We start from the raw sequence: 17,902 nt of genomic DNA, 5'->3' as shown, positions 1-17,902 counted from the left end.
GCTTGCTGTCCGTATGGCATGACCATGACCACTGAGCCACCGTGAGGTGGCTCAGTGTGATATTATAAAACCTAAAGAAACCGCGGGGCAGGTAACTTGGCAGCAGACTTTTGCGGCAGCGCAGTGCAGGATTTGCAGCAGGCAGTTACTGGCGGTGGCAGCAGCGCAGACCTTTGGGGGTTTGGAGGCATACCTGCGTGTGTGCGGGCGCTGTTTTGCGTTTGTTTGCTTACACAACTTGTTGTTCAGTGTGTTCCACCCTCCATGAACATGTGCATTTGTGGTTCTACACCAGCAGTTAGACATAGTAACACCTAATACAAAACATCTACTGCGTTTTCCCTAGGGTAGTATGTATTATGCCTTTCGTAAGGACCCTAACCATTAGCTTATCAGAAATCATGCATTGTCCATGCCACAATGGTAACTAGAAGCAATACAGGGCATACAGAAATTCTGAATTCTGCTACTATTCTTCACCAGTTCAGCTGTGCTTTGCGTCTGCTTGCGATAGCACATGGCCATCAGAAACTGGATGACCATTTGTTCAATGCCATATGGCCACCGACCCCTCATTGATAGTGCTGACCAAATGCTCTTTCCATCATATACATCGACTTGCTGCAACGAGCAGTAGGCTCAAATAAGGCAACACAAAAGCTCCTCCGCCGTTGGCATACACCGGAAGCAGAAAATGTGGGCGTTGCAGCAGAAACAGTATATGCCAGTAGGCTTATATTCATTTATTTCACAATATGGACAACAGTGAACACGGCTCAGTAAATCCGATCAAATGAGGAACCTATCCCAATTTGCACGAGAAAGAACTGTGCACAATACGCTCATAGCTTTACCACGCATAATCTCCAAACTTAAACATTGAAACAAAAAACAAGTGGAGCGGCTCTCGCCCGTTCTAATGAACAGTTTCTTACCCATTTTCTTTAACAAAGGTACTGTAACATCACACCAAGTGCATGTCTCGCATGCAATGGGAACAACGTCTGGACGCTCTCCATTCTCTCGCAGTAGGCTATGTTTCTGTTGCGAAGATAATCTCAGACAACCAGCCATCCGAGAGTTGCGGGGTTACCTTACACGTTTATAAAGATAGGTCTAAGTTCTAACTGCCGACTGTGCTAAGGTCATCCACTAAGTTAATAATAGTCCTTCGCTTATCAGAGCCTCAAGCCTCATGGGATTTGCGAGACCATCAATTTGGCGCCCCGATCGCCGCATCACAAGCGATGTACTTTGCGATCATTGGCACAAGAGGTTCCACACGATTACGAATCGTGGAAAAATCGGGACGCCGTTCCGACCAAAACTCCCAACATTCCAGGGTCGTTTGACGTCTGAAAGAAACGATGCAGGATACGCTCGTATTTGTAGCAACAGTCACGTACATTTCGGTGGGACATCGTTCAGGAAGGTTCAGGCGTGTGCCATCTCGAAGAAATGCACACAGCTGATCGTACCAGATACCATTGGGGAATTCCATAGCGTACGGCTCTGCACCGAGTGTGAAAATCTCCCAGACCAGTACGCCAAAGGACCACATATCGCTGGCAGTGGAAAAGATGGCACGATTGGCTGCAGACATTCAGGCGCTAACCCACGGACAGGCAGAGGAACCTAAAGGTCACAGCACTTTAGTTGTTGTTCGCGCTGTAAACGACAGGTCGCGCGTTGCAGATGGGTCTTCGAGTGCAAAACCTTATATCTGTGGTTACTTTATCGCGTTCTAGTGTGTAGATAGGTTGCTCCTTTGCCATCCCGAAATCGGCGATCTTGGCAACCTTCTGCGCATCCAACAGCACATTGCGAGCGGCCAGATCGCGATGTATGACGCTTTTACTGGCGAGGAACTCCATGCCCCGACTAATCTGGTAGACGAAACTGACCAGTTCTTGTGGAGCAATTTTGGAAATGGGGTCTTCACTGGACGATTCGGATTGTAAAGGTCCTGTAGAGGTTCGCATAGTGTATAGATATGACTCCAAGGATCGTAGTTCGCAGTGCTCCATAACCATCATTAGTTTTCCTGTAAAATACCATTATAAGACTGGCTTTTTGGTTCCATTGGCCAGTGTCAGAATGGTTAGGTGCACTTTGCAGAACCACGCCCTCTAAGCTGACTATGTTGCTATGTCGTCCGACTTTCATCAGAACGGCCATTTCGGACAGAAATGCGTTAGTCGCTGACTGGTTCCGAGGGAAATCCCGTAGCATCTTCACCGCCACGGGCCATGAACCCGATGTGCCCGTGGATGACCAACTAGCGCGCCGTATGTCTTTGCACTGCATGGATCCCATGAAAACATGGCCATCGCGGCCGCTCCCTAAGTGTTCGTTTTCTACAAAATACAATCACACTAAATCGCATCGTAAGCACAGAATGACGTTTGTCGTTAGCGTTCTTTTCCTGGTTACTTATATCGATGGAACGTCGCGGTATCAGAAAGTGATCAACTGTTTCCGCTGGAATAGTTTTCTGCAGTTCGTTGCGATAGTATAGTCGGTAGCGCGGCAGAAGTGCTGCGATAGCATCAGAAAGGGGTGAAAACGTGTTAGTACTGGACCGATGGAGCTAACAAACACACCTTGAACCTTTTTCGCTGTTCTTTTCCCCGCCAGTAAACGATACCTAACAGGATCACACCGATTAGCAGCGCCATTATCGATCCGGCGATAAACCCATCGCGAAATGCTATTTAACAATACAAAATACAAAAATTTATCGAAAATGGGGTCAAATGGAATTCACAACTTCGAAATAATAAAATAAAAATTTGTTCAAACAACAATAATAATCATATTTGTGCGAAAGTTTTTGCTTTAACTAGGGCGTCAAAATGTTCAAGATTTCCAATTTTTCCGTTCCTTTTGAATATATTTATTATGGATTTATGTCAAGTTTTATGTGATTCCATGAATTTTTTTTTAGTAAGAGTTTATTGCATTTATTATTTTAACAAATATTTTCCGTTGTAAAACATTTCAACATGCTTCGCTGCACACTCGCTAAAATCAATGTTGAAACCTTGTTTCAAATGTAAAAGAACCATAAATAAGAACGAAAACATATATAAGAAACAACTAAATGCATAATTTTCTCTCAAACTTTGCCCGCTTTGACGGCGGCAACATTCCATCAAACCTTGTGGTTCTATGGGTGGTGATGGTATCACGGGCGGTGCTAGAATCACAAGCAGCGAACCATCATGAAATCGCGAAAATGCATTGCACTACAGAAAACACCTACGTAATAACAGGCGGGGATTTGTTATATAGTTTCGCATGATGGGATTAATCCGAAATGTCACCACGGAGTGATTGTTCCGATTTAACCAGCCTTGTGATTGGGCGCACTGAATCAGAGCATTAGCCGATACGGCATTTTCGTGAAGTAGTCTCCCGACGGCGGATATTTACCAATGAACGCCACTCCAAAGTTGAACGCATTGTACTTTTTATGTAAAGCCGGTCGATATAACCATCCTCGTCCTTCAAGTACTGACCCATCGTAGCCAATCAAGAAACTGCGACAAAAATATTGCAAATTGAGCAGAAGGAATTGGTAAACTTGCAGTTCTACCTGCAGTTAACCCCAGCGTTGTTTATGCTATTGCGATTATAGCCGGCAGAAACGTTTGTTGGTTACGATCAAAGAAGAAAGACAGAAAGGTTTACGTTACGTAAACCAGTCTTCCGGACTATACTGGCGGCTTCCACTGGTCCGACAATGACACGCTATGCCCATTGTGTTTTGGGCGCACAAGCTACTATAGGTGCAAGGTACGTCCTATCCTTTCACAGTAGCAAGGATTAGCATAATAAATTGACTACTCGCTTCTTTTGTCACGTTCGCTTTTCTCGCACAGTCCTGTTTGCTGTGTTCTGGTAAAAAAAATCAGAATGGAAAATAATGGGAATTTTTGAAGTTCTCCAAGATAAATAAAATGTGCTTTAAGTCGCCAAACCGGGCAGCGTCGGAACTTTCTCCTTCAATTCCGGTTTTCAGCTCTGATCCTTTCATGTTACTACATCAAGCCAGCTAGGAAGCAGGAAATCGACTGCTACCGAAATACATGTCAAATTTTTGGATTTGACTGTTTTTCTGATGTTGCTGTCAACCCTTGGTTTACTGAAATTGAATACTACGTACATCTGAAGGTCTCACGGTAGACTGACTCTTAGTGTAGACTGAATTTTAATGCGCCTTATATTTCTAATAAAAAGTACAAAGTGTGGACGACCCAAACAACTTACTTGTAAGCAACGTCGGAAATTTCGTTAGTCTCCATATGATAGTTTTGCATGGGCTGCGTGATCAGGGAGCAGTTGCGGGCATCATAGCAGGCGTCGCCAAACGAATGCGTGAACACCATACCGTTGGCGGGCTGTGGTAGCTTTGTCATATTTGCCACGCGGGCAGGACGGGCGCCCCATGCAGAGCGCGAGATGATATCCACTTCTGAGCAGCGCGTCGTCATGTTTGAAATAAACCACCTGTAAATGGTTTAGTGGTTACATCAAGAAAATTAATTCAGTTATTGTGCAAAGGGCTTTGAATGGGTAGTACTATCAGCATTATCGTTAAATAGCATCAGCGCGGTGGCTTGTACGTAAGTCAATCTGAACTACTCCCGTTAACTGCAACACCGGTTGTCTGGTATTTATTTTCTGCATTAGCCGCTCTTGTTGAAATTAGGTAACTGCGTAGCGTAGAATTTAGGTAACTGGTGAAACTCAGATAAGAAGCAGCCAAAATATTTGCACAAAGGTGCGGAAGCCGATGCCGCGGTTACATGTGCACGATGATACCTCACTGAACAAACAGTCCAGCGACATACTTTGATAACCAAGCGGAACCTTTGATAACTACGGGCACACCACGTTGCATCCTCGGTATTTGTTTGCCCTAATAGTCCAGTTGTCAGCACAAATTATTAACGCTCTTTCGCAGCGTAGTAGTCAATATTACGCTGATGCAGCAAAAATTGCCAGTGAATGTTCTAGTAAACACAGAGCATCAAGCAGCATGGACTGTCCAGGCATCAACATAACCACACGCTCTGACTGGGGCGCACCGGCTCTAAACGCCAGTATTCCGTATCTGCTCCATCCGGTACGGTCCATGGTATACACCGACACCAAGGGAGAAGCTTGTACGGAATTCGACATGTGTCGGGCGGTGGTTACCGCCATCCGGGACTTCCACACGGATACTACGACGTGGACGGCACAAACCTCAGCTAACTTTGTACCCGAAATCTTCTACAAGTACGTAGGAAAAATTTTGCTGGTTATAATTTAAACGGAACCCAAAGTTACCCGGCATTAATATACACAGCTTCCTCATCGGAATGGACGGCAGTGTTTTCGAAGGACGCGGCTGGGATCGGCGAGCCGATTACCATCGAGATTACAACGACCAGAGCATCGTTACCGCCTTCATTGAAAATATTCCCACAACCGGTACGCACAATACCAACATAGTTTTCGCGATAAACTCAAAAACAGTGTGCGTTTCAATATCAGTCCTTATTACTGCGTATCTTTACTGCAGGCGATGGCTACAGAGCGCTAACGTACGCGGCCGCTAAGGCCGCCAATAATTTGCTAAAGTGTGCACAGCGGAAAGGTTACCTGAATCCGGGAAATGACTCGGTTATTGTCAACATTCACCAGCAGGCCAAGAGCTACATCCTTTATCCGGAAACTATGCAGTGTAATCCCATAACCTGGCATTTTATGTACTGCATAACCACAGAAACTGAATAATTTGTTTTGGCGCTGCAGCACTGAATGATACACAGTGACTGTGTATCATTCAGTGCTGCAGCGTGTGTAATACACACACCTTACCCAGTGTCTTGGGGAAATCCAGTAAGACAGCGGTATTTCTCCATTTCGAGCTCAAGGTTTTCCTGAATTTTGCCAATTACTTTGCAGGCTTTTCGGAAGGTGTGGCGGCAGGAATAGCCTTTAGTATTATATTGCTAGTGGTACTTTTTCTGGTGCTTTTATCCCTGCTCTGGCAGTACGTCGAAAACGACCGGAAGAAGGTAATGCAGGATACCCATAAAGGCTTATATTAACAGTTACTGCAGTTCAATCCAAATGCACAGTACTGATGTAACAGGTTGATAACGGCTGTATTGGATCAACTCGTCAAAGGAAGCGGAAATTGTCGGATATTCCAGAAGATGCGCAGAGTCAAAACGCGGACTTACATCGAGCATCTGCGACTTACATCGAAACGAGAAATAGGCGTACCAAGTCCCAATTGGCTGGGCTTCGATGTAAGTCGCTTTTTGCTCGATGTCTGTCGTTAGGCGTCGACGAAAACCGTTACCAACATGGGCGTACCTTGTAACGGGTCTAAGCGACGCCCAGGTACTTACAAACTTCGTGTTTCCGCGATTTTTAATGGTGGGTCAGCATTCTGAGTTAGATCGAGGCTGCCCACCGCCAATAGCAAAATTCAAAACCACGTGATCGTTTCTCCATACTTTGGGCTGACAGCGACGGTTAAACAGTAAAACGACAGGGTTTTCCGTCTTTTTTTAAGTTTTTTAAGTTCTTGCCTTCTAGTTTGTTGTTGAAATCAGAAATATGAAACTGATATGCATCTACAGTGCAGGGAAGCCTGTGTTCTGGGAATCCAGATAAGACGGTGCAGTATAGTGTTTGGCCAGATGCACTCCTGTTTATACTGATCGCTTGCTACCTGATTATCGTTCAATTTAAATTAATTTGAATCCCACCGCAGCTGACTAGCGTATTACAAATTGATTCCGACTTGCCAAAAGGTCCATGAATCCTTGTGGCTGTCTCTAACGATTTGTGGTATACTTGTCATGTATTACTGCCGTCGTATCGCAGGGAACCCTGCGCGCTGGCTACCCAGCTGTGGGTGTTGATTGCAGTGCATTCTGTGCTTGAATTCCTGATCGGATGTGGAAATCCGACTACGATTTATACTCCTGGACAACCCCATTTTTGGTTTTTCGTCCGTATATTTTGACAGAGAATTGTATGTTTTGCTTGACCGTGTGGCGGGTTCCCGCTGTGATCTGGCTACCCAGAAGTATTTTTAGTATATCTTGTTGTATTTTTTTGTTTATTTTAGCTTAAAATAATACTGCATAGCAGTACCTTAGCGCGCCTTGTTTTGCTACTTTTAAACAGGTTATATCAACTTATATGTCATTGTTTAACTTTTAGAAATGTAGTGCTACAGTTTATCGTTAGAAGCATAATGTCAGCACAGCACGCATATTAACTGTCAGTCTGTATGTGCTGACTGTTGTGCGCATGCGGTCGAGTTTAGCCCGTACATACATACATGCAAGACGCGTAAACGGGCGCGGTTTTGCGTTCGATGTCTGTATGTAAAGGGTGAAAAGCGTTGTAAGTAAGTCCCCGAAGCGCCTATGCGCATCTGGTCTATTGTTCTTGAGATGATAATGCGGCATGTAGACGCTCGTTTAACTGGCAACGGCGGCACCCATCCGATGGTTCCGGTGAATGCACGACATTAGAAATAAACAAAGCAGTGACAGTATAATAACGTAGAATGTTTTCTCAGCCTAAGATGTACTGTAATTTTGCTTAGCAGTTCCATTTAAGTTTAAACGTAATTTGGTTTAATTTTTCTTTGCAGGAGATCGGTGGATCTAGTCTGCATACCGAGTCAAACAATTCGGAAACTTGCAACATAACCAGACCCGGTCAGGCAGACGATGGACGCACGAGGGAAGCATTTGGCGGTTCTAATGGTAACCAGTGTCATAACGGGATGCCTTAGCATCACGCTGTTTACCTAAATCACCGATACACGCCTGCCGAACGGTTATTTACTGCCATCCGCAGTTTGTCTCTGCAAATTTTCTCGCTATTTAAGAGAAATTGTCTCGTAGCTCTTGGTTTTAACCAACATTGTGCATCGCTTTCTTATTTTAATCCAACCAACTAACATCCAATTTTGGACGATGGCAACAGACGCATTCTGAAATTCGGTTTATGTTATACGCCCTGGGTAGAATGAAGTTCTCTCTGCTGCTTCCTTCCCACAGTTTAAATGAATCCCCGGTTGGCGCGATCACACTACTGTTCCAAGCGTTTATTGTCAAAATACTTAGCCGTTTGCATTTCCGACAAAGGTATTTCATTCGGTGAAACGGTCGTCTTGTTCTGCAAAAATTCCCGCGGCCACATAGCTTCGTGTAATTTCTGCAACGTTAAATATCCAGAGTTCAGCTTACGACTGGGGTAGTGCCAATTTGCGAACCGTTATTATCATACCTCAGAGAACGTTCTTCCCGGCGTCTGCCATACTACAACAACGGCAAAGGCGGGAATCTGTATAATGGAGGACAGAGCGAGTCCCCATCCAAGGAAATCGGCCCATTCGGGCAGCGTATCGCCGTGATTAAGTGGCGCATAGAAGATAAATGAAAGAACCAGAATAAACTGAAATCATGACGAAAATTATGCGGTAACCGCCACCACGACATCAGATCTGCAATGTTCGAGTTCTGATTTTGCAACCAGTTTATAACTCACGAATAAAGTCAGTGGCGCCAGGAAGCCCCAAGTGGTTCTGAAAACATATGTGCCACAATAAGTTACCACAATATAGGTAATAATCAATCTTCCACATCAAAACATACAAACAAACTACAAAATTATACTGAAATACGGAAGTTGGTTTGCACAACATTAAAATTTGTACTTCGATTACAAATACAGAACTAAACGCGTGCAAATTGGACAGTCGGTTTGCGATTTTAGTAAAATAGTAAAATCATCAAATAGTGAGCAAAGGGAACATGTGCATGGACCGCCAGCGCTGGGCTCATACAGAGGAGCGCTTGTCTGCTTAATCTGGGTTAAAACCCTACTCAGCACTCAGCACTAGTGCCGATTTACTACTAATCTACTATAAAAAAAAAGCAATTAAGAACTTTACCCGTCTGATAAAACGATAATTATGTCTAAGTTGGGATCCGTATTCTGTGCTCATTCTGGTGTTTAATTTCCCTACACCGACCAAATCGGGGAAGGAACCCTCTTGGTCTGAAGGGTGGCTTGGAGGATGTAAACGTTGCTCGGGGGCTGCGCCGCAGAAGGGGACCCGTTTGCACGCTTCGGGATTCGTTGCTTGCAGCGACCCGGTCCTCCAAGCATCCTGCTCGTTTCAGGACTAATCAGGTTAGTCGCTCTCCATATGACCGTTTTACACAATGAGCAACGAGAAAGTCCCCTGTCCCTACTGCAAGAAACTGTATTGCAGAGGAGGAGGCCTCACGAGACATAAGAAGAAGTGTCCACTGCGCCCAGCCGACTCTCCGTCCTCTCCTGCTACTCCGGGTGCCGCTGACAATTCCGCAGGAGCAGCCCCTACGCCGCCATCGACGGAAAGCTTTAAGCCGTCGAAGGAGCGAGTAATGCGTCGCATTCCTCACGGAGCCCGTACCACGGCAAGGGACTCACTTAGGACGGCGCTGCAGCAGGTCGCCATCAAGAATGACAAGTCCTCCTGGGAAAAGCTGTTCTCCTTTGCCCCTACCGCGCTCCGTGCTCCGCCCAAAGCCAAGTCAGACCGGACCGAATCTCTGGCGACAATTGTGAAACGGAATGTGGGCGCCTACGATCGGGGAACCGAACTGCCCCCGACACCGCCCCCGCCCGCCCCTAAGAAGAAATCTGCCGAAGATGACTTGGTACGCCGTGTCGGACAAAAAATTGACGACGGCAGCATTTCTGGAGCCATGCGCCTAATTCTTTCAACTGACGCCGTTGTAGCCCCTTCCCCCGTTGTGCTACAGGAGCTGCGGGAGAAACATCCAGAATGCCCACCGCCCCCAACAACGGCTCCGCTCGCTCCGCCCGCAGACGCAGCGCCACCTATCACAGCGGCAGAAGTGTTTTCCGCGGTCCACACTTTCCCCCGCGGCTCAGCTGCAGGTCCAGATGGCTTACGCCCGCAGCACCTTCTGGACATGGTTGGTCACAAGTTGAACGAACACAGCAGCCCGTTATGTGAAGCGCTTGCCGCTGTGTTAAATTTGTCGGTCAGTGGAAAAATCCCAGCCGAGATCCGACCGATATTTTTCGGTGGCAAATTGCTCGCCCTCAGAAAAAAAGATGGCGGCCTCCGCCCGATAGCGGTAGGACTTACGCTGCGCCGCCTTTCAGCCAAGATCATATGCCACCGAGTGGCTGATCGCATAACTCCTGTTTTGACGCCCCAGCAGCTCGGATTCAATGTACGGGGCGGCGCTGAAGCCATTGTGCACGCTGCCAGAGCTTTTGCGGAATCTTCGCCACTGGAGCCAACAGCAGTGTTGAAGATTGATTTTAAAAACGCTTTCAATACCGTTTCCAGAGAGACTATTCTAGCCGCAGTGGAACGCCATTTACCGGAATACAGCGCATTTTTTCGATCTGCATATGGTAGTCATTCTTGTCTCTTCATCGAACAGCTAATAATGTCATCCGAGTCGGGAGTGCAGCAGGGAGATCCGCTGGGCCCATTGCTGTTTTGCCTTGCACTTCAGCCAATCGTGGACTCCCTAAATGTTGATCTAAACGCGTGGTTTCTCGACGACGGAACCCTGGGCGGCAAGCCAGCGGATGTAGCGCATGCCTTCGACCAGGTTACAGCAAGAGCACGCGCCATTGGCCTCGTGGTAAACGAAGCAAAGTGCGAGCTATACGTTTCCGGGGGAACGGAAAAAGCACGGAGTGACATCATTGCAGACTTTCTGCAGAAATACCCGAAACTTCGCATCCTTGCAAACGCTGATTTTATGCTGTTAGGAGCACCGGTTCTAGATGGAGCCATTGGGCCAACAGTTGCCGAGAAATCCTCCACCCTGAAGATAGCATGCGAGCGTTTGGCACTCTTACCACGACATCACGCTCTTTTTCTCCTGAAAAGCTGTCTAGGAGCTCCCAAAATTGTCTACATGCTCCGTTGTTGCAACGCCTGGAAACAACCGCAACAGTTGTACCAACTGGACGAAGTTATGCGCAGCTGCTTTCAGTCCCTGTGCAATGTACGTACCAACCATGACGACTACCCGTGCTGGCGGCAGGCGACACTACCAGTGAGCAGAGGTGGCATAGGCATCCGTCGAGCGGAGGAATTAGCACTCCCTGCCTATTTGGCATCGATTCACTCCGCGTCCGATTTAATGTCTAAGCTGCTACCTGGTCACCCCCCGTTGACACTTCCGCTGCCTTGGAATTGTGGAAAGCGAACGCGCGCCTCACTGATCTTCCCGAGCCTAACTTTCGGAAGTTACAACGGTCCTGGGATTTACCGCTGTGTAATGCATCGCTATCGACACTTCTGGACGTTTTCCGCCATGACGAAGTAAATAGGGCTCGACTCCTGGGTCAGTCGACTCCAGAAGCCGGGTTATGGCTGAATGCCTTGCCCTCCGCGCATATCGGTAATCTTCTCGACGATGACACCGTAATGATATCGATCGGGCTGAGACTGGGAGCTGCAATCTGTGAGCCTCATCTGTGCGCTAAATGCAACAAGCCGGTCGACGTGTACGGCCATCACGGCTTATCCTGCTCTTTTTCGGCCGGAAGACATGCTCGCCACGGTGGCTTAAACAGTATTGTGTGTAGAGCGTTGGTATCAGCAGGCATCCCCGCCAAAGTGGAACCCCGGGGAACTTCCCACACGTCAGATAGACGTCCAGATGGTTGCACCACCTTCGCTTGGAAACGCGGGATGTGCTTGGCATGGGACGTGACATGTGTGGACACTGTCGCTGTGTCACACCTACGATCAACATCAACGACAGCAGGATCCGCTGCCGCACAAGCGGAAGAGAAGAAAGTGCGATTTTATTTGTATCTGGACGGTAGATACATTTTCGCACCGCTGGCTTTCGAAACACTTGGCCCATGGGGAAAGTCAGCTACCCGTTTAGTGAAAGAAATTGGCAAGCGGCTTCAGCAGCACACGGGAGAGCCACGCTCGCACGAATTTCTCCGCCAGCGACTGTCACTGGAAATCCAGCGAGGAAACGCCGCTTCCGTGCTCGGAACAATGGAAGGAGCGGCGTCATTAAACGAAATTTTGTTTTTATGATTACCTGTTTATAACTGTGATGTTACCGCGTTTCAATGAAATAAAATATAATGTTAAAACCCTTACCTCCAGTAATAGCCAACGTCTCCTCGCTTGCCAAGCATATCTTTGAGGTCATCAATGAACCGGCTAAGACCATACACCCACATAATAATTACAACCTCAAAAAATGCGGTGAAAAGCACACTGAATCCACCGGCGTAGGAATCGATGATGTCGAAAAGGTCAAGACCACCCTTTTAATAAAAGTATACGTATAACAAAATACGTATTCTTAAATACTCGTTCATTAGCGAAAACTCACAGTGAACTAATCTAAAGAGAGTGAATAAAATAGCAGATCTCAAAAATCACATGGAAATCGTAGCTACGCTAAATTAGCAATGCAAATGGTAAATCGGTGTTTATAAATGCAGTGCAAATGTTTATAAAACCATCGGCTTAATACATAATACACACTTGTATGTAACTGGAATTTCTTCAACATCGCGGAGTGGTAATGAAGCTGATATGGCTTATTAATTATTATTACTACACCTGCAGCATAAAGGGAAGTCCCAAGATGAAGCACCCAAAACAAAATATCCCACACATCAGTGGCTTTTTCGCTCGTAGTGATGGCCATCGATCGTAAAATACAGTCAGCACGGTCTCCAAAGTACCAATTTGAGAGCCTGTAAAATAATCAGTAACTATTTCAACAGTTACGAAAAATCACCGTTGCGAAATAAGGAATAAACTAGCAGCAGTCTTGTAGGAGAACGTTTCCAATATTCAGGCTTCCCGCTATCCATTTACATTCGGAAAACTTTTGGTTTGTTTTACAAAAGTATGTTATGTATTGCTTTAAGACAGCAGGACAGGTGTTACTTTTGCTATAAACATGAGCTAAGATCATTATGAACATACCTAAACCGAGAGTGAACAACCTGAAAACACAAATTAACAAAGGTAAAAGAAACATTTTACGGTGTTTTGGTATTGCATTAACGGCGTTGCGAGCACAATGTAGAATAAAACGTTGGATTCGAATTTAGGAAAGTTATGTTGCATACATAAGGAAGAAAAGTATTGCCCAGAAATGAGATCCCCACATCAAACTGGCCGCTTCAGGAAAGGTCACGAATGCCAGCCCTGGTCCAGAAACAGCTACAGATTCAATACGGGAATCTGTGGCTGCCGCCAGATAACCCAGAATAGCGAACAGGCTGAGACCGGCTGTGATACTGGTTAATGTGTCCGCAATGGAGACAATCAGAGCGTCCCTGTTAACAAACATCAGGGTCTGTTTTAATTTGCTAATTATCTGTAACCACGTTCGCGCTACCATATCATGTACATAAAAATTAAAAAATACTAACATACGGTAATTTGGTGCACTTACTGGTAACAATTGTTGTTCCTCTGGTTGTACGAACCTGAACGATAGTCAGAGTAATAGTAATCGTAGAATCCCCTCGTTCGTACACGTAATTATCTTACCCAACGTTACCAACGATCCAAAACCAACGGACAGTGAGTAAAACATTTGCTCAGCAGCATCTCGCCATGTCTAAAGAAGTAAAGTGCGTATCTGTAGACATAATAGCCGTAATCATTGATAATAGCGAGTTACATTAATCTTTAGTAGTTTGCTGAACTGGGGTGTAATGAAGTAGAGTATTCCCTCTACTGAGTTTTCTTGCGCAACTCCTGTAAAATCAGTTTCACTAAATATCTTGAATACGAGTACTGATGATTAGTGAAGCAGGTTACGAGATCTACCGCACAATTAGTGGAACGCTTATTTCAGTTTGTCATGATGTTAGCAACACACATTTTTCGCTTAATCGCATATTCTGTGGCAAATGCTCATACGATTATTTAAACAACATGTGACATAAACGTACGCATTTCCACTTACCTATTCCGAGAAGGATAATGAGCACAATGAATGGTAGAGTTGAGGTGACATATACAACCTTTACCGAGTCAATTTTGTAAATAAAAGAGTGGCATACTGAAACGAAAGTGAAGAAATACCTTTCCCGCTGATTTAATGCCCTAGAAAACAAAAACCCTTTCAGTGATGTAGCAAGGCTTCGTAAAAATTGCAAGTCTTTTTGATTTGTGACATATGCAGTTAGCGTTGGCATACCTTGACCAATGACAGAAAGACCAGTAGCGAAACACCAGCGAGATTGGCCGTTAGGAACCAGTTGATGCCACCCATACTGGTTTTGAGGCCGAATTTTGTAGATTCGTTCCCACCTTGCTCATAACGCATAAGGATGACCCGATCGAAATACTGCTGTGCCGAAGAAAAGCGCTTAAAACTGCGCGCCTCATTGGTATCAAAACTGACAACTGGAATATCAGTAGCGTTGATTTCGGGAGCTTTCTGTAGAACGATACAGGAGTCTTCGTTAGCCCATGGTGAAGTGCAGAAATCACCGCTCCACGGCACTGGTCGCCCTTGACAAGCGGCAGCCAATGTCGTCCTAACACAAAAGCATTTATATGAGTAGAGAGTACTAAATTGCGGAGGAAGTGTTATTTTTAAAAAAACAGCTAAAATGTTTGGAAAAAACTTAATAATGTTGAATTCTTAAATGTTCCGCGGTATGAAAATCGCGCAGTGTAAACTGATAATTAGATATAAGTCAAATTCGTGCAGCACGAACACATCATGTGCGCATAAATCGCCGGCGCTGGGTTTGAAAAGTAAAAGAGCTCATCTGTTCATCATACGTTAAGATAAAGCATCTACTGTTTTTGTCTTAATTTGTATCATGCCGTTTGCAAGGATCCTAAATTGCTAACCATCAGCTTAGTAGGTTTACCAGAAGTAATACATTGTCCATGCCATGATGATAACTGGAAGCAGAACATTTAAAATTCCTTCTGTGATTATTCCTCTCTGTTCTCCAGTACAAACGTGCTTTATGTCTGCTTACGGTAGTACATGGCCGTCAGAAGCTGGATAACCACCTGCCCAATGCCGATGCCCTTTGCAATCGGCGACACTCGCTTCCAGATGGTCACCGGTCCCTCTTGGTGGTACTGACCAAAGGCTATTTCCATAAAATACATCGGTTTGCCGCAGAGGAGCAGTAAGATTAAATAGGGTAGCAAGAAGGCTCCTCCGCCGTTGGCATACGCTGTAAGCAGGAAACGTAGGGATGCTTCAGCAGAGACAGAAGGCCGATAGGCAATAACAGATTCGTACCGATATAAGGAAAGCGCCATACATTCCCCAGACCAACTGACAGACTGAGACAGGCCAGCACAAATTCTGCTTTGTGGCTCCATCGTGTGCGATTCGGCACGCGACCATCCTGACCGGTGTCTGGAGCTGTTAAGCCGACGGGCAGCCTGGAGATCCCGGCATCTCTCGTTTTCCACTCATCATGCTGGAGACTGAGACCATCTTTTGTCTAGAAATAGGATTCAGTTTAATAGAAAACCTCTCGTTAACAGACCGTTTCTTTTGCATAACTTTTTCTATAAGACAAAGGGTCAACCAAATACCGCGGAGCTAACTGGCACTTTTAGCCTGAACTAAATACATCCCGCTTAATAAATCTCGAATTGTTTACGCCAATAATTATTAGTCAACTTTAGAATGCAAAAAAATGCTAACAACGTTTTTCATTATTTTTTACGTGGTATACCCTCTTAACAATATTTTCCAGTAAAGATATTTTTTTATGTATAATAGCAAAGGAATATTTATATTTGATATAGGCTAATGTTTTGCTTCAAAATTACTTACGATTTTTCTATATGTGGTGGCGTTTAACTTTTATTGTTTTGACTGTACATACCGTTAAATGTTGAATAGCAATAACCTGATTAATTGATATACAGTGTCATTAGGACATACCATTTTGAGACCTCAGCAGATGTGTGGCATGTGTGAATCTGTGTAAATCCTGTGGTCCCTGTCAACGATAGGATGTCATCCGGCATACAAGAAACTTATCCAAGTATTGGAGGGTTCTTATACCACTTTGCTCTGTACACGTCTTGCTCGGGACTGGAGAGCACGAGTTCTATGTGTGCTTACCAGTGTGAGTTCTACCAGTTTGGCCAGTAGCTGTGCCGAAAATCATTCCAAATAACATCAGACACGGTGTAACAGCGTTGCCGTGCTTATCCCTCTTACCAATGCTCAATGGCAGTAAATTATTGTTATCGACAAATTGTCGCGATACGCTATTGTGACTACAAATACTAGTGTGCAGCAACGAAGTATGAACTGTAAGTACAAAATATTATTATAACAATAATCTCAAGCGACTAATCATAGAGCCTGTTTTAGGTTATACTCATACACGTAATATAATGTCGTGCGTGCGCTGACAAGGAATGTCGTGCCACCTCGCCACTATGCCATCTTTTTGACATCTTCAATACCCTAAAATAGTTATACATACTATCGTAGTAGATGAGTATTGGGTAAAATTTATTGATTTTTTAGAATTTAAGTTCTATGTAGTATGTATGCTTTTAGACTTAGTTTAGACAGTTGGGCATGTACGTACGTCAAGCAAGAATATTTGAGTACAGAGAGTAACGGTTAACAATTTACGAATTCGCCATATACGTCCACGAATGGCAATAAGTAATACTTTAATAGTTAATTAATACTACATAATTATTGTTGTGAACAGTAACTGCGCAGCAGGTAGAATGACAGGAATATAACAGGAAGACGTATGAAGTAAAACAGTAGTTGCTAGGACAGCAACGAACACGACAACTCGTCCCCACGTATCGAAAGTGATACGGAATTGTAATTTGTACGTACAGGAGGTAGAAAAGAACTTGCATAGAATTTAGAAATAGGTAAGCACTTGTAATTAAGTAGCGTATTAGCGAAACCGTATAAGCAAGTATAAGAATTAATCCGTATAAATTAAAGTATTGCACTGCATTGTAAAGTGCATGTAGGAGTACGATCACGGATCCAGGCAACCGAACTGGAACGGTAACAGGAATGCGAGTTGAAATTCATCGCATCATCCAAGTGCAGGAAATGCGGTGTAAACCATACGAACCGTAGTAGCAAGTTTATTCGAACTCAAAGTGTAAGGCGCCATACGAAGGATTTAACCATTGCGTAGTCGGCTCGAATATCGGTGTAACATTGTACGATACTGTGTATTGTACTCCAGGACAGGACGTACTGTACATTCGTACATAACGCGTTCGGGTTGCTCTGTGGATTACGGAAGGAGGTAAACAAGGATACGTATTGTACGGAATTACTGGGATGCAGAGCAAACGCTGCACAGAACAATGGTGAACGCAGCCCATGACAACAACCAACAGCAACTGAATGGAAATTCCCGAAAATGACGTGTAGTGCGAAACAGCGCTCTGCAAGGTCATCAGGGCGTTAACGAAGAATTCGCTCCATCCAGATCATCCAGAAGGACGATTGGCATTACGTTGAGCAGTTTGGCGATGCATGTTCAGGCAACTACACGGAACGAAGATCCGTTGGTAGCGCTATGGTACTGGCAGAGCGGTACCAGCCGTAAATAATATCCACCAGCATCGTGGGGAAAAGGGTGGCAGAGCATCCGCTGCCGAACAGGTGTGAGGCGGTGGCAGTCTGCCAGGCGAGTGCATGCGGAATCGGCATCGGATCCCTCCCATGGCAGATTATGACCGTAGAGTGTAGTCGTAGGAGAATTTAGTAAGCATGAATTCGAATTCTTCACGCCAATGTGAAGTATTGTATAAGTAATACTTTAATAGTTAATTAATACTACATAATTATTGTTG

At 45.0% G+C, this 17,902-nt stretch overlaps 3 protein-coding genes and 1 long non-coding RNA gene across 4 annotated transcripts; 2 read left to right on the top strand and 2 right to left on the bottom strand.

Moving 5' to 3' along the window:
- Nucleotides 1-785: 785 nt before the first annotated feature.
- On the bottom strand, nucleotides 786-4,496 carry LOC129593703 (fibroblast growth factor receptor 2-like). Its single transcript, XM_055490142.1, has 8 exons — nucleotides 4,273-4,496; nucleotides 3,161-3,199; nucleotides 2,604-2,710; nucleotides 2,434-2,538; nucleotides 2,112-2,357; nucleotides 1,734-2,044; nucleotides 1,407-1,635; nucleotides 786-1,355 (listed from the first exon to the last, which is right to left on the bottom strand). The coding sequence occupies exons 1-7, from the start codon at nucleotides 4,494-4,496 to the stop codon at nucleotides 1,435-1,437; spliced, it is 1,233 nt and encodes a 410-aa protein (XP_055346117.1). The 3' UTR covers nucleotides 786-1,355; nucleotides 1,407-1,434.
- Nucleotides 4,497-4,966: 470 nt separating this feature from the next.
- Nucleotides 4,967-5,787, top strand: LOC129593702 (peptidoglycan recognition protein 1-like). The gene is made up of 3 exons (XM_055490141.1): nucleotides 4,967-5,286; nucleotides 5,357-5,481; nucleotides 5,573-5,787. The coding sequence occupies exons 1-3, from the start codon at nucleotides 5,045-5,047 to the stop codon at nucleotides 5,785-5,787; spliced, it is 582 nt and encodes a 193-aa protein (XP_055346116.1). The 5' UTR covers nucleotides 4,967-5,044.
- A 70-nt stretch (nucleotides 5,788-5,857) lies between these two features.
- On the top strand, nucleotides 5,858-8,151 carry LOC129593650 (uncharacterized). Its single transcript, XR_008691108.1, has 4 exons — nucleotides 5,858-5,892; nucleotides 5,959-6,071; nucleotides 6,149-6,402; nucleotides 7,673-8,151. It is a non-coding gene; the product is annotated as an uncharacterized LOC129593650 (long non-coding RNA).
- On the bottom strand, nucleotides 7,438-16,201 carry LOC129593648 (sodium- and chloride-dependent glycine transporter 2-like). Its single transcript, XM_055490076.1, has 18 exons — nucleotides 16,116-16,201; nucleotides 15,993-16,050; nucleotides 15,336-15,543; nucleotides 15,064-15,267; nucleotides 14,950-14,983; nucleotides 14,265-14,607; nucleotides 14,150-14,170; nucleotides 14,031-14,088; nucleotides 13,743-13,819; nucleotides 13,610-13,679; nucleotides 13,512-13,545; nucleotides 13,183-13,392; nucleotides 13,037-13,056; nucleotides 12,665-12,801; nucleotides 12,194-12,363; nucleotides 8,575-8,611; nucleotides 8,314-8,481; nucleotides 7,438-8,241 (listed from the first exon to the last, which is right to left on the bottom strand). The coding sequence occupies exons 2-18, from the start codon at nucleotides 15,993-15,995 to the stop codon at nucleotides 8,116-8,118; spliced, it is 1,920 nt and encodes a 639-aa protein (XP_055346051.1). The 5' UTR covers nucleotides 15,996-16,050; nucleotides 16,116-16,201; the 3' UTR covers nucleotides 7,438-8,115.
- Between the last annotated feature and the right edge of the window lie 1,701 nt (nucleotides 16,202-17,902).

The sequence above is a fragment of the Paramacrobiotus metropolitanus genome, unplaced genomic scaffold (assembly GCF_019649055.1).
Source record: "Paramacrobiotus metropolitanus isolate TYO unplaced genomic scaffold, Prichtersi_v1.0 Parri_scaffold0000063, whole genome shotgun sequence".
In the NCBI taxonomy this organism is placed as follows: domain Eukaryota; kingdom Metazoa; phylum Tardigrada; class Eutardigrada; order Parachela; family Macrobiotidae; genus Paramacrobiotus; species Paramacrobiotus metropolitanus.
The sequence above is the reverse complement of the archived record's forward strand: the minus strand, read 5'-3'. Positions and strand labels throughout refer to the sequence as shown.

Excerpts from the sequence above, each read along its gene's own strand:
- LOC129593703 (XM_055490142.1), bottom strand. The coding sequence starts at position 4,496 with ATGACGACGCGCTGCTCAGAAGTGGATATCATCTCGCGCTCTGCATGG. Across the intron at positions 3,200-4,272 it reads ATTTCCGACGTTGCTTACAA|CACCGCCCGTGATACCATCA; the intron begins GTAAGTTGTTTG and ends TTGTGATTCTAG. Across the intron at positions 2,539-2,603 it reads AACAGCGAAAAAGGTTCAAG|CACTTCTGCCGCGCTACCGA; the intron begins GTGTGTTTGTTA and ends ATGCTATCGCAG.
- LOC129593702 (XM_055490141.1), top strand. The coding sequence starts at position 5,045 with ATGGACTGTCCAGGCATCAACATAACCACACGCTCTGACTGGGGCGCA. Across the intron at positions 5,287-5,356 it reads GTACCCGAAATCTTCTACAA|CTTCCTCATCGGAATGGACG; the intron begins GTACGTAGGAAA and ends TAATATACACAG. Across the intron at positions 5,482-5,572 it reads TGAAAATATTCCCACAACCG|GCGATGGCTACAGAGCGCTA; the intron begins GTACGCACAATA and ends TCTTTACTGCAG.
- LOC129593648 (XM_055490076.1), bottom strand. Across the intron at positions 14,171-14,264 it reads TCTTTCTGTCATTGGTCAAG|GGCATTAAATCAGCGGGAAA; the intron begins GTATGCCAACGC and ends TTTGTTTTCTAG. Across the intron at positions 8,482-8,574 it reads TGGCGCCACTGACTTTATTC|TTTATTCTGGTTCTTTCATT; the intron begins GTGAGTTATAAA and ends TCATGATTTCAG.